This window comes from Siphateles boraxobius, unplaced genomic scaffold (genome assembly GCF_051911475.1).
Source record: "Siphateles boraxobius isolate OS27281-9 unplaced genomic scaffold, OSU_SipBor_1 9, whole genome shotgun sequence".
Taxonomy (NCBI): Eukaryota; Metazoa; Chordata; class Actinopteri; order Cypriniformes; family Leuciscidae; genus Siphateles; species Siphateles boraxobius.
The window spans coordinates 2,482,562-2,494,871 of record NW_027509219.1 but is presented as its reverse complement, the minus strand read 5'-3'; the positions used below and the strand labels follow the sequence as shown (position 1 = coordinate 2,494,871).

Below are 12,310 nucleotides of genomic sequence, written 5' to 3'. Positions count from 1 at the left end.
GAGGCTGTGTTGGAGTGTTAGTATTTTGGGTGCTGGGTCATATGGCTATACACAACTACACAATTTGCAGAAAGTGAAAGCTGAAAATCATCAGAAGAGCAAAAACAAAAAGAATGATTAGATGGAGATGAATGACATGTATAGCAGCGTGCGGTAAGGAACTTTATTCTGTTTATGTCATAATATATCAGCTAGACCTATAACGAAATGACATTTCTAAGCAATAGCCTATTGACGTCATATCCGGGAGTTAAGTCAGTAAATTTGAGTAAAATCACAGGCTTCGGTTATCCCATGCGAATGCACCACATGAAATTCAGATGTGGGGGTGTAATTTCTAAATCACACGAGGTCCACAGATAGTACTAATCCCGTGCGAATAGGGCTTAAGTTGATCGTAGAACAATTGCCACCAATGATCAACTTAGGCTTACGATGCTTTTGAGAAATGCAGCCCAGAATGTTTTGTTCTCCTCCACACTTTTAGCCCAAATGAAGCTGAATAAAAAAATACATAATGATGCCGTGTCAGAATTTATTGGTGATTTGACATTTCATTGGCCCTGTTTACAACATGTGAAGAGTGGTAGGTCCCCAGGACTAGAGTTTAGATCATCCATTGATGCAGGGTATGACAAACTCCTATCACAACACAAGTGGTAACAAAAGATGCATTGAAGAAGCATATGAATACCAGGTAAAAACGGCAATACGCCTTGGCTCAATGCTTGTGATCAGATCACTGATCTTAATACTGGAACGGAAACAAGGCCATTTAAACATTCAAGTAGGCCAGGGGTGTCCAATCCTGCTCCTGGAGGGCCATCTTCCAGCTGAGTCCTGCAAAGTCTACATCCAAACTGCAAACTGGACCCCTGAACTAAACAGAAGCTCCCGTGTACGGAACACAAGTGCTTATTTTGTCCTGACAATACCCTGTACTGATGGCCAACATAGAGCAGAGGTGTCCAGTCCTGTTCCTGGAGGGCAAATGTCCTGCAGAGTTTAGCTCCATCCTGCCTGAACACACTTGCCTGGAAGTTTTCAGGCTGCATTTAACTCCACTTTTAGACATACACTTGCAAACTTTCCTAAGCACTTCCCCTTGGGGGAAACCCCGCTGCTGTTTTGAAGTGCGTTCAACTTCATCAAGTGGATGAGGGAACTTTATTTGGACAGACTCTTGACCCGATTTTAACCGAGGGAGAGAGTCTACTCGATATGTACACTTCAGGCAGATCTACAGACCACAATGCAACATGAGTGTGACATCACAGCAGCTTCACACCCCACACAGCTCTAGTGCATGATATTGGAGTTATTTTTACAATTAACCGCATAATAATGGTAGCTAACTTAAGCTGATTGTTATAGTTTATTGTATTGAATTTTCGTTTGTTATTTTTAATATTTTTTCCAACAGCCCAAGCATGCAAATAGGATGGCGCAGAAAGGTGCGTAAAACAAATTCATAAGGAAAAAAACTGTAAGTAATTAATCAGCTCCACTGCAGATTTTAAGTGATGAAGGGTTTAGGACGCTCCATTTAAACACATTGCAAGGGTTTCGGCAGTAGTGGGCACTCGTGCAACATAAATAATGATGTACATCCTTGTGAACGAGATGGAGGGAAGTTAGCGAAAATAATTTAACTTAAACGCAGTCCCAGTAATCCTGACGACATTGATTAGTTGGTTTAGGTGTGTTTAATTAGGATTTGAGCTAAATTCAGCAGGATAGTAGTCATCCAGGACACACCTGACGTAGAGTCGTTTGACAAATCTGTTGAAGCATATAGTTCCTGTTGACTTGATTCAAACTGAGTTCATAATCAGGGACAAGATGTTATCCTGGCATTCATGTGTGATGCTGAGCAGTTTCATCATTAGCACTCCTTGAATTAGCTGGCATCAGCTAATTAGTGATGTTTACTAAGACTATTGCTGAAATGAAACCTCTTCCAGTTCCTGCCCCATATATGCCACGTACATGAATGATACCTCAAATCCTGCTGCTAATTAAGAAGTGTGCTTTACTATTTTGCATAGCTGACAATAAAAATAGTGCTCAATAGACATTGAATTAAGGACCCAAGGCATATCTTCGAAATAAAATGTTATCTAGTTTGATAATGCTACTGTGATTTTATTTTGACCTTGTGTTGTTTGTACATGTGTGTATTGAAATACTAGCTTTTACAGAGATTATTTCTACCTTACATCTGATTAACTAAAAGCCTGTCTGTCTACAACTTTTTTTTTCTGATGAAAACCAACAGTACATAATAAATAATGGGATCTTATAGCCTGAGATCGCACATCCCGTCCTGTATCTGATGTCCATGTTCAATATTGGTCTAAATGTAAAGGATGCAATGTCACGGTTTTTCTGTAGGTCTGGTTGGTACCAGGTTTCACTTCCTGTGGTTGACCTCTACCCATCTTCCCGTCTTTAACTCTATATATTTCCCACTGAATGTCTTATTTTTAAAAGACGCACACACGCACGCACGCACGCACGCACGCACGCATGCACGCACACACACACACACACACACACACACACACACACACACACACACACACACACACACACACACACACACACATCATGTATGAACTACACCCCCACCCCACCCCCGACCAGCATCTTCACAAATTAATAATTCAGAACACAGATAATCAGTCAATAACGTTCTTTCATATACAACTAAATAATTCACTCATCCATAGAGGACATCTTGCATTTATGTGTGTATGAGTTTGCGGATTATTGGTGCGGCAGGTTTTGTGTGTGAGAGCAGCTCTATCTATGTATGTATCTATGTGTGTGTTTATGAACTATGAATACACTGTATCCCATTATAAAAAAAATGTAGTGGCTCTAAATAGTTTGTTCAAAGAAAAGGTCTAACATACTTTGCATATGCCACATGTTTTGATATTTTGTTATCCAAAGAGATATGTGTGGCTTGAGTGTGAAATGACATTTTGGGGCCTCTGTACAACAGTAAATTGGGGATGTCCTGGATTTTGAACCCATAACCTCATGTGCTATATGCACACAGAAATCTGAGATTTTTAAAAAAAAACAAAAAAAAAAAACAAAACCAAATCAGGCAGTATTTTGCACCCAGTATTTTGCACCTATTATAACCAAATTAGCTTTATTTATGTATATTATGCCATGCTCAGGGAATCGGGATCAGTGAACACTGTGTAGGGACAGTAGCATTTCATGAAGCTCTCTCCTAGTAAGCAGATGAACTAAATCAGGTATGTTAGATAAGGGAGACTTACAAAATATGCAGAGTGTGGACCAGAACGAATTGGGCAACCACTGGTCAAGGGTAGAGGTTTTTAACTGTCCAGCAAAGTCTATATCCAAACTGCTTCAGCACAACTGGATTTCAAACCAATGTGATTTCCAAGTGATCCCGAAGAGCTTGATCAGCTGGTTCAGGTGTATTTGATGAGGGTTGTAGTTAAACTCTGCAGGTCAGTGGGTCCCCAGGGTTATAGTGCCCCAATTATGCTTTTTCAGATATTACCTTTCATGCAGTGTGTTATATAGTTTGTGAATGTAAAAGGTCTGCAAAATTTTAAAGATCAAAGTGCATGATAAAATGAGTTATTGTTTTCCAGAAAAAGAGAGAATTGATTCGGAACTGCTGAAACAAGTTGTCAATAATTCCAGTCTTACTTCCGTAATTTACATACATAACAATGTAACAAATTTGCATAATGGTCTTCATTTGCTGCACACGAACAATGTCTACATTGACCCGCCCTCAAACACTGTATCTGGTTTGTGTTGTGTACATGTCAAGAAGACGCTGTTTTTTGCACTGCAAAAGGAATTTCTCTTTGTAAACACTTCCAAAGCATGAGGGTGTGAAGGGTCAGTTGTTAGAATGACCACAGCGATACAACAGCAGTTTAACCTTTCGATGATAGCTTCTTAAATCTCTGTGAGGTCGAAACAGGATTTAAAAAAACGCTTATCCAATAAAGATGGGACAGTAGTACCCACTTTATTTGGGCCAACTTGCTCCTCAGAATCACAAACTATAAGTATGAATAATTATTGATGTATATATTTTCTACCAGGTGTTCAAAATATGTAGTTTTGTGTTTTAAAGTGTGCAGCTCTCCGCCTAACCGGCTAACCCACGTTATTACTGTCTTACTGAAATACTTCTGCTAATCAGCTGTGGGCCACTATTACCTAAAACTGTGTCCATTAATGCAGATTTTCTGTTGTAATTACTACTTTGAGTAAAGTGATAAAGGATGGAGCAAGATTTGTTTTACAAACTTTGATGGTACATCAGTCATTCACGTTAGTGCTCGGGTAACATATGCACTGGTACTGATACAGTTAATGATAGAGTTCCCACATGTGCACTGCAATAAATTAGGAATATACACATCGGTTTGTAGATGGACATACACTTGTTAATGCTGATGTAGAGGAGCATTAACAGGTGCAGCATCTCATAATGCACAACAAACTGTGTAATGTATCACTGAGAAACTTCCTGCTCGAGTCATCCTTGCGATGGAGGTTCGGGTTGAATAACTAGTCTGTCAATGATTTATCATCGGACTTGCGCTTGAATGAGCTTTAGGAAGCCTCCACATTTTTTGACAAATCGTCTCACTCCCTCCAGAGTTCCTACTTCAATGGCCCTGTACTTTAGAGTGAGAAGGGCATGGGAATTCTCACTTCCAATTGGAATTCACAAATAAATTGGGGGCTCGTGCGGGATTTATATCCCACAACCTCTCACACCTAAAGTGAGAAAAATGCCCCAGTGTTTCCCAACACTGTTCCTGGAGACATACCAACAGTGCACATTTTAGATGTCTCCTTTATTTGACCCATTCATTTCAGATCTCAGAGTCTCTACTAATGAGCCGATGAGTAAAATCAGGTGTGTTTGATTATGAAGATACCTTGCCCCTACTCTCTGAGAATTCAGTTGGGTTGTGACAGTCTAAATACTTAAGTGATAGCATAGACAATCTTTGCAGCATTCCTTTTTTGAGTGTTACACTAGACTAGGAAAAGACTTGACTAATGGTGAAAAACATGGTTATATTGCCTTAATGCTGTATTCATTTGTCCAAAGAATGAATGCATCAGCATGGTAGCCTATCGCTCTGGTTTTATTTATGTAGTGGAGCAACAACCTAAGTCATACAAACTCTGCTTTGAAAATGATAGCAATGTGTGTGATTGTTCTCTAAAAAAGGTATATCTTTTGGCATAGATGGCACACACATACACAACAATATGCAAGCAAGAAAGAGAGAGAGAGAGATAAAAGGGCTTTTACAACCTCAGTCTCATGAAAAACATTGATAAAGATCTGCACAATGAATGAGTTACATGAAAGCCAATGAATGGTTTTTAAATGAATAGTCAGGAGAGCATCAGATTGTGTTGACATATGCATGCCAAATGTATTGGTGTGGTTAATTAGGGGTCTGATGTGAATACAGCTGTCGACGAGGGCCAGCTGGGATTGAGTCTTTTGTTTCTGCACTGTGGAAAATGAAGGGATGCTGAAAATAAAGAGGAAGTGATGGAGCTGAAAAGACGGGAGCTTTCGTTTGGAATGCCGACTGTGGATTAGCATTCTTCCGCTGCTTAAGACATGCGTCTCTGCTCCCACTTACTCATTCACTCATTTGACTCTTTCCTGTCTGACCATCCACTTGTCCACAGTGTTCCGGGTTCAAAACAAGATAAGCTTTATGGGCAGCATTTGTGGCATGTCGTTATGCCTCAGTTTGTAAAAACAAGCAAAAATATAGCATTTGCAATAATGTACAAAAGAAGCCTATGGCCAAGGCATTTAGGAGAATTTAAAAACATAAATGTGAAGCTTGTCATTTTGTCAAAGCGCTTACATGAATACTTCCATACAAAACGTGTTTTTTGATATTTGTTATTTGAGCTGTAAAGCTGTCACACACAGTCAACATTTTAGCAGTAGGCCTCTTTTCTGCACAGATGAACTTCCCCTGTGTGATTATGTGGTGTTCCACCTTTACACCTTTTACAAAAGGTGGTTCCGGTCTTTGCCCTATCTCTTCTATGTTGGATGGTTGTTTTCTGAGTTTCTCTGCTTGTTCCTTGAGTGTTTGGAATAAAAGAGTATTTCCTGGAATGATCCTTCATCGTGTGCGTCACTGATACACCATTCTGTGACAGTTAGGTAGGAGAGGTCCTGTTACATTCTGATTACACCCGTGACTATATGTACAATACAACTTGACCTCAAGTTCCTGTTTGCTTTTATAAAATACTTAACACATTTTTTACGCTTTTTAAAAAAAATTAAACTTTATTAAAATGTATTAAGCAAGTTTGTCACATCAATCCTCTGGCCGGGGTTTTCAACCTGGGGCTAAGGGGTCTAGTAGAACATTTTCAGACAAAAATATATATATATTTTTTAAATTAAAATAACAAGTGATTAAATCAATAAAAAATATTTGGTAATACTTTATTTTACAGTGTCATTGTTACATATAGTTACTATAATAACATCTCGGTTCCCTGAGAGTATAGGGAACGAGTAATGCGCAAGTTTGCTTGCGCTATTGGAAAACTCCTATTCTCGAGAATATTGAAGCCACATTTTTAAAATGCAGTGCAGCTGCACAGCAGACACACAGCTGAGCGTCCAGCCACTCATTGGCTGCGCTGCGGCAACTGCACGAACCTATGGCGAGTCGGTTAAGATGCGCGAACCAACCAGGTCGCTTCGCGTCAGAGCCCGCCAGTAATATAATATCTGTTACATAATCCAATATTTTCTCGGGGTAAAATAATGAAATACTTGCCAAAACAAAATGAACAATCGACAATATTGACTGCCTGGTACCAGCGTGAACAACGCTCAGGACAATTGACGGAACAGTGACTGACCCGATCGGGACAGTTCTGCATCGCCATTCAAATTCATCCATGTGTTTTTAAGCCTTACCAGTTTAAATATTCAATTTGATACTCCCTGTGTAAGATGTTTTGTGTGTGCGGTCACTCAAAGCACGCGTCAAGAAACCCCCGTCTCAGGCAGCACGCAAATACTGAACTGAGTTCTCTTTCAATTTTGAACGGACAAAATCACACAGAATTATATCAAAAGGCCATTTCGGCGGGGATCCTAGTAAACACAGTCGGTTATGGCTTAACTGAATGTAAATAGTTGAGAAATAAAACACAGGTGTGTATCAGTACTAGATCCATGCAACTCTTAAAGTGACAGCAGCCGAATATTCTTGCTGCGCTGCAGTCTCTTTTCTTAACCAAACAACAAAAAAAACAACTAAATAACTTTTGTATCATAAGGATTAATATAGGCCTATGTAAGTGTTATCTTACATTTGATTACTTTATATTCCTGAAAACTACCCTTAGACCTACCTGAAAAGCACAGTTTATTTCATAATCATCTTTGTTCTGTTGTATTTATGTTGGTCTGTTGAACGTTCAATGGATCCAGTCCATGTTCAATGAAGATGACTTGAGGATGCAGCAATAAACTAGTATACCTTAATGCATGCATTTTTACATTTTTATAATTTAAAACGTGATCAAAACAGTAATCTATTTTAATAACAATAGTTTGTTAAAATCGGTGTCAGCCAAAAAAAAAAAAGATACATAAAATTAAACATCCTGTCGGTGAATCCTTAATAAAATTAGTGAGCAATTTCTTAGTACTCACAATACGGTTCAGTTTGGGGTGGTTTCTTATGTTTAAGGCTGCATATCAAATATACAATACAAACAGGAATATTATGACAAATTAAAATAACTCATTACACCAGTTTTCAGTGTCACATGATCCTTCAGAAATAATTTTAACATGCCGATTTGCTGCACAAGAAACATTCCTTATTAACATCAATGTTGAAAACGGCTATGCTGCTTTATACTTTTGTTTTTTTAATGGCTAAAAACTCAAAAGAAGAGTATTTATTTGAAATAGAAATCTTTTGTAACAAATGCCTTTACTGTCACGTTCAATCAATTTAATGTGTCCTTGCCGAATATAAGTATTAATTAAAACAAAAATATTTCTGACCCCAAACTTTATTTTAAATGTTTGTTTTTTTTGGGAGGCAAACATTTAGTCATTTAAATACCAGTTAAGTGCAAAATCCAAATGCGACGGATCAGCTTAACTTAGTTGTTTATTACCCATAATTTCAATCAAAGATTGACAAACATTCAAACAACCAAACTATTTTCTCTACCCCATACATACATACTTTGGCCAACTGCTGACATCAAACAAACACAAATACAAACAAGCACACTAACACACTGTCGAAATCAAGTTTCACTCTTCTTTTCTCCCAACAAGCAAATAAAAATAATAAAATAAATTAAAAATGCAAAGACTTTAAAAAAAATCATGCACTAATTATACAAATGCAACAAAGAAATATTAACATCTAAATTAAAATACAGAAGCTCTCTCACTTAAAGCAGATACAGCCACAAAATGTACCGTGAACACACACTCCAACGAATACAATACTGATCTAGCACTGCGACGTCATGGTCCTATCAGGACGCCACAGGAAGCACAGAGGTGAGCGTTCTCGTGAGAATAGGAGTGATGTTACATTCATTAGATTGCAATGCATTGTACTGTGAGGTGTTGATTTTATCCTCATGGTGACGTTCGGTGACATTGTGGTTCATCATTCAGTATCAGGATTATAGCTGTACCATATGTTCTTAAAGAGATGTAAAGATGGTGTTTAAGGAAACATGGTCATGACCTTTTCGGTTTTCTGTTTAGCACATAACACATACTTTTTTTTTGAGTATAACTAATTTAATTCAATGTCTTATTATAGGGACCTATTACATTTACACTTCTTAGATTGTTTTATTTAAGGTTTCTGTCATCTACTCAACTTCATGTCATTGCAAATCTGTATGACTTGTTTCTTTTCTGTGGAACATACTATGTAACAAGATACATTTCAGAAGATCTGGACTAGAGGACACAAATCTGCTTTTATAGTGTTTTTTTAAACCTCGACAGCACCTGGTTACAGTATGCCATCATTGTATGGAAAAGAGCAGTGTCAACATTCTTCACAACATCTCCTTTTGTGTTCCACAGAAGAATGAAAGTCAAACATGTTTGGAATGACAAGAGGATGATTTCTATGTAATATTACTTAGAGTGCTATAGCTTGAAAAGCATCTATATTCGTCATGGTCTCAAAAGGTCCTTTTCCATTATTATGTCATGTTTGCTGTCAGAAAAGTGGTTTGCTTATACTTATTTAAGTAAGTTTTGTGAACAAGTTCTATGAAGAAGTAGGCGATCACAGGTGACAATACAGGCAAACGACAGGTGAGTCCAGCTAAAGCCTTAGACTAAAGTGAGCCTGGTATGATTTCAGTTAAGAGAGTCTTGGTGGCTGAACTCAGAGTCAGAACTGGGGTCCGGGAGAGCGTGGTTATCTTGGAGATAGGCTTCAGGATCGGGGTCATTCTCGTCATTGCTTTCCGCACTGTAGTCCACTTCCTCCAGGAACGCTGGCTCATCCTCATCCAACACATATGTGGTGTTACTGCAGAAAACAGACACATGGCTGTCATTTATTAAGTCAGAGATGAGTGAGATTATATCTTCTGACAGAAACGGATACAACTGAACAGTTCATTCCCATAAGTCGCATAAAGCTTCCCTTATTTCTATTAACACCGCGTTAATACCTGAGATTTTGATCTCTTCTGTAAGTGCTGTTTGGGCGGTAAAACCATAGACTGTAAAAAAATATGGACAAAGCGTCTGTGACGTCACTCATAGACTTTCTGAAGAACGGTTTTGAGGCCGTTTATGGGGGGTGTGGGCGGCGCCACCTTGGAAAATCTTTTCAGAAAGGATACAGAGGTGGTATGTCAGATCATGGCCGAGACGTCAAATTTCAGGAATTCCACTCGGCGCAGCCCGTTATCAGCTGTCAATCACGCTGTCAATCAAAGATAACCACGTCCTTATTTGTCATACATTTTATATCTAAATACGATCTAAACTAACGAGTTAGAAAAAAATTCACCCCCCTCACAGTTGTCAGGCACTCGGAACCTATCGAAATACAATAAAAGTCCATGGGACCAACCTGTAAAAACATGAATTTATGCTGTGAAAATGGACATTTTAACATGGGGGGTCTATGGACATTTGCTCCCTTTTGGGACCTGCCCCTAGCGGATTTTCGATGTATTGCAATTTTTCGCCTTTCCGGGTAGGCTTCATTTTTCAGATTAGAATGTTGCCTCTTGGGTAAAACTCAATGCCTCGACATTAGGGTGTTGCTGTTAATTCCACTATGTATGTTCTGGGTTCTCGCACCTTTTGACTAATGATCTGCCACGACTTTTTTAGGTGTTAATGATTACTGGACAAGGATTTTCAAAATTAATTATTCACAAAGAAGTAGTTCTAGAAAATGAAGGTAGTGATGTTGAGCAAAACTAGAAAAACAAATACAATATAAATATTGTATTTAAATATACTAGGGATGTAACGGTACATGTATTCGTCACGGTACGGACGTCATGTTTCGGTGCATGCAGTCAGATGAAGAATACAGGCGATCCACACTCCAGTCCAGAAGGGGGCGCGCATGGTAATGCAACACTGTTTGCTAACCGCCACAACAGAAAAAAGAGCAGAAGAGACGATCTACGCTCCAACTTAAAACAAGAGATGGCACGCAAGAGCTTGCTAGTAGTCTACAGACATTGATTATTGTGACATGCTCCACAAACTACACGGAAAGGAAACCAGGACGGCAGAAAGCGGTATCCTGTTTGTTTTCTTTATTTTACAAAAGCGCAATGTTTAGTTTCTATTGTGAGTGTACACACAAAAACAGACCCTTTACAGTTTCGCATGGTCTTAAGGTCCTTGCACACTAAGTCCGAAATTTTCATATCCGTTCGTATTCGTCATCCTAATAATTCTTCACGCACAGAAACCTTGCACACACGGAGTCAGATGCGTATAAATAATTCGCTTTAATTTTTTTTTTAAAACAATACAAAATGGAGTCATTAAGCAGTGAGAATGATTTTGTTGTCCTCTCTCTTAAAAAGAGAAAAAGAAAGAGGAAATATTGTATAATATCTATCTCCCAATCCTGACATTGCGTAGAGAGAGAGGAAGGAGAGTTCCACTGCGGGATTATCCCAAGCGATTCAAAGTTTACTTCATGGATGTCGGTGGCTCAGTTTGATTCTTTGCTAGCAATACTGGAGCCACATATTAAAAAGAAGACCACCAATTTCCATGAACCAATTGATCCCGAACAGTTCTGGATTTTGGCGTTCGCTTGTACGGTGGCTCTGAATTGACAAAACACCTCTCAAAATGCAAAAAAGCAGAACATTTAACCCAATCTGATTTTTTTATTATAAACGAAAGTTTTGTGAGGTCGTATTTATTTTTTAACATGCGAAAATTTTGGACGTGAATTTCAGACACCTGTGCAATGACCTTTACTCCCATCTGTATGAACATAAATGACGGAGTATTTGAAGTTATTGTTATGAGAAAATCATTTGGAAGTTTCAGGAGCCGCTTCACTTGAGGTGAAGTGAACTCAGATGTATGGCACTTTTTCTCCTTCTCGCTCATCTTCCCTTGATTTCTTGATAAAGCGTAACATAGAGGGTTTTCACTAAATGTCATCAATCCGGAGGTCGGACATTATGGAGGCACTGAATGTAAACAATGCCACTGAACTGAACAGAATTGCATATTTGGCTGATTATTGCTGCTGAAATATGGTTGTGTTTTTTTCTGTAATAATCGGTCACACCGGGAAAAAACATTTCGAGTTCTATAGACTGCCAAAAGTTAAAGAGAAGAGTGCAAAAAACGGATGAAAGAAGGCGTTTGAGGTTGAGAGAGGCACAGCATCAGCCACATGTGTAAATTAAGCATTGACTATGGCTAAAATGTTGACGTAAAGCAGTTAACTATGGCTACATTCACACTGTCAGTCACAATCTGATTATCTTTGTATTCGATTGGAATCTGATCTAAAATGATGTCCACACTTTGTATCGCAACTCTTCAGATCCAATTTGTGTGTTCATGCAGCTCTTTGGCAATATGGCAATGACGTTGCGTTGATGAAGGGGTTTGCATTTGCATTAGAGATGTTGTCTTATTTAAATTTTACAAGATGGATATATGTAGCCGCCGCGCTGGACTCCTGCGTCTCGAGCTGCAGAACTGAAGGCTGGTATGCAC

At 38.7% G+C, this 12,310-nt stretch overlaps 2 protein-coding genes across 6 annotated transcripts in view; one reads left to right on the top strand and one right to left on the bottom strand.

Annotated features, from left to right (window-relative positions):
* naa35 (N-alpha-acetyltransferase 35, NatC auxiliary subunit) overlaps window positions 1-12,310 on the top strand; it is a 287,987-nt gene that overhangs the window by 216,493 nt on the left and 59,184 nt on the right. The window lies entirely within an intron of this gene.
* agtpbp1 (ATP/GTP binding carboxypeptidase 1) overlaps window positions 8,196-12,310 on the bottom strand; it is a 47,036-nt gene continuing 42,921 nt past the window's right edge. For all 5 annotated transcript variants that reach the window (XM_077223757.1, XM_077223756.1, XM_077223758.1 and 2 more), the window contains one exon: window positions 8,196-9,617. In XM_077223757.1, the coding sequence (XP_077079872.1) occupies window positions 9,443-9,617 (175 nt within the window). In that variant the 3' untranslated portion in view covers window positions 8,196-9,442. The remainder of the gene's footprint in view (window positions 9,618-12,310) is intronic.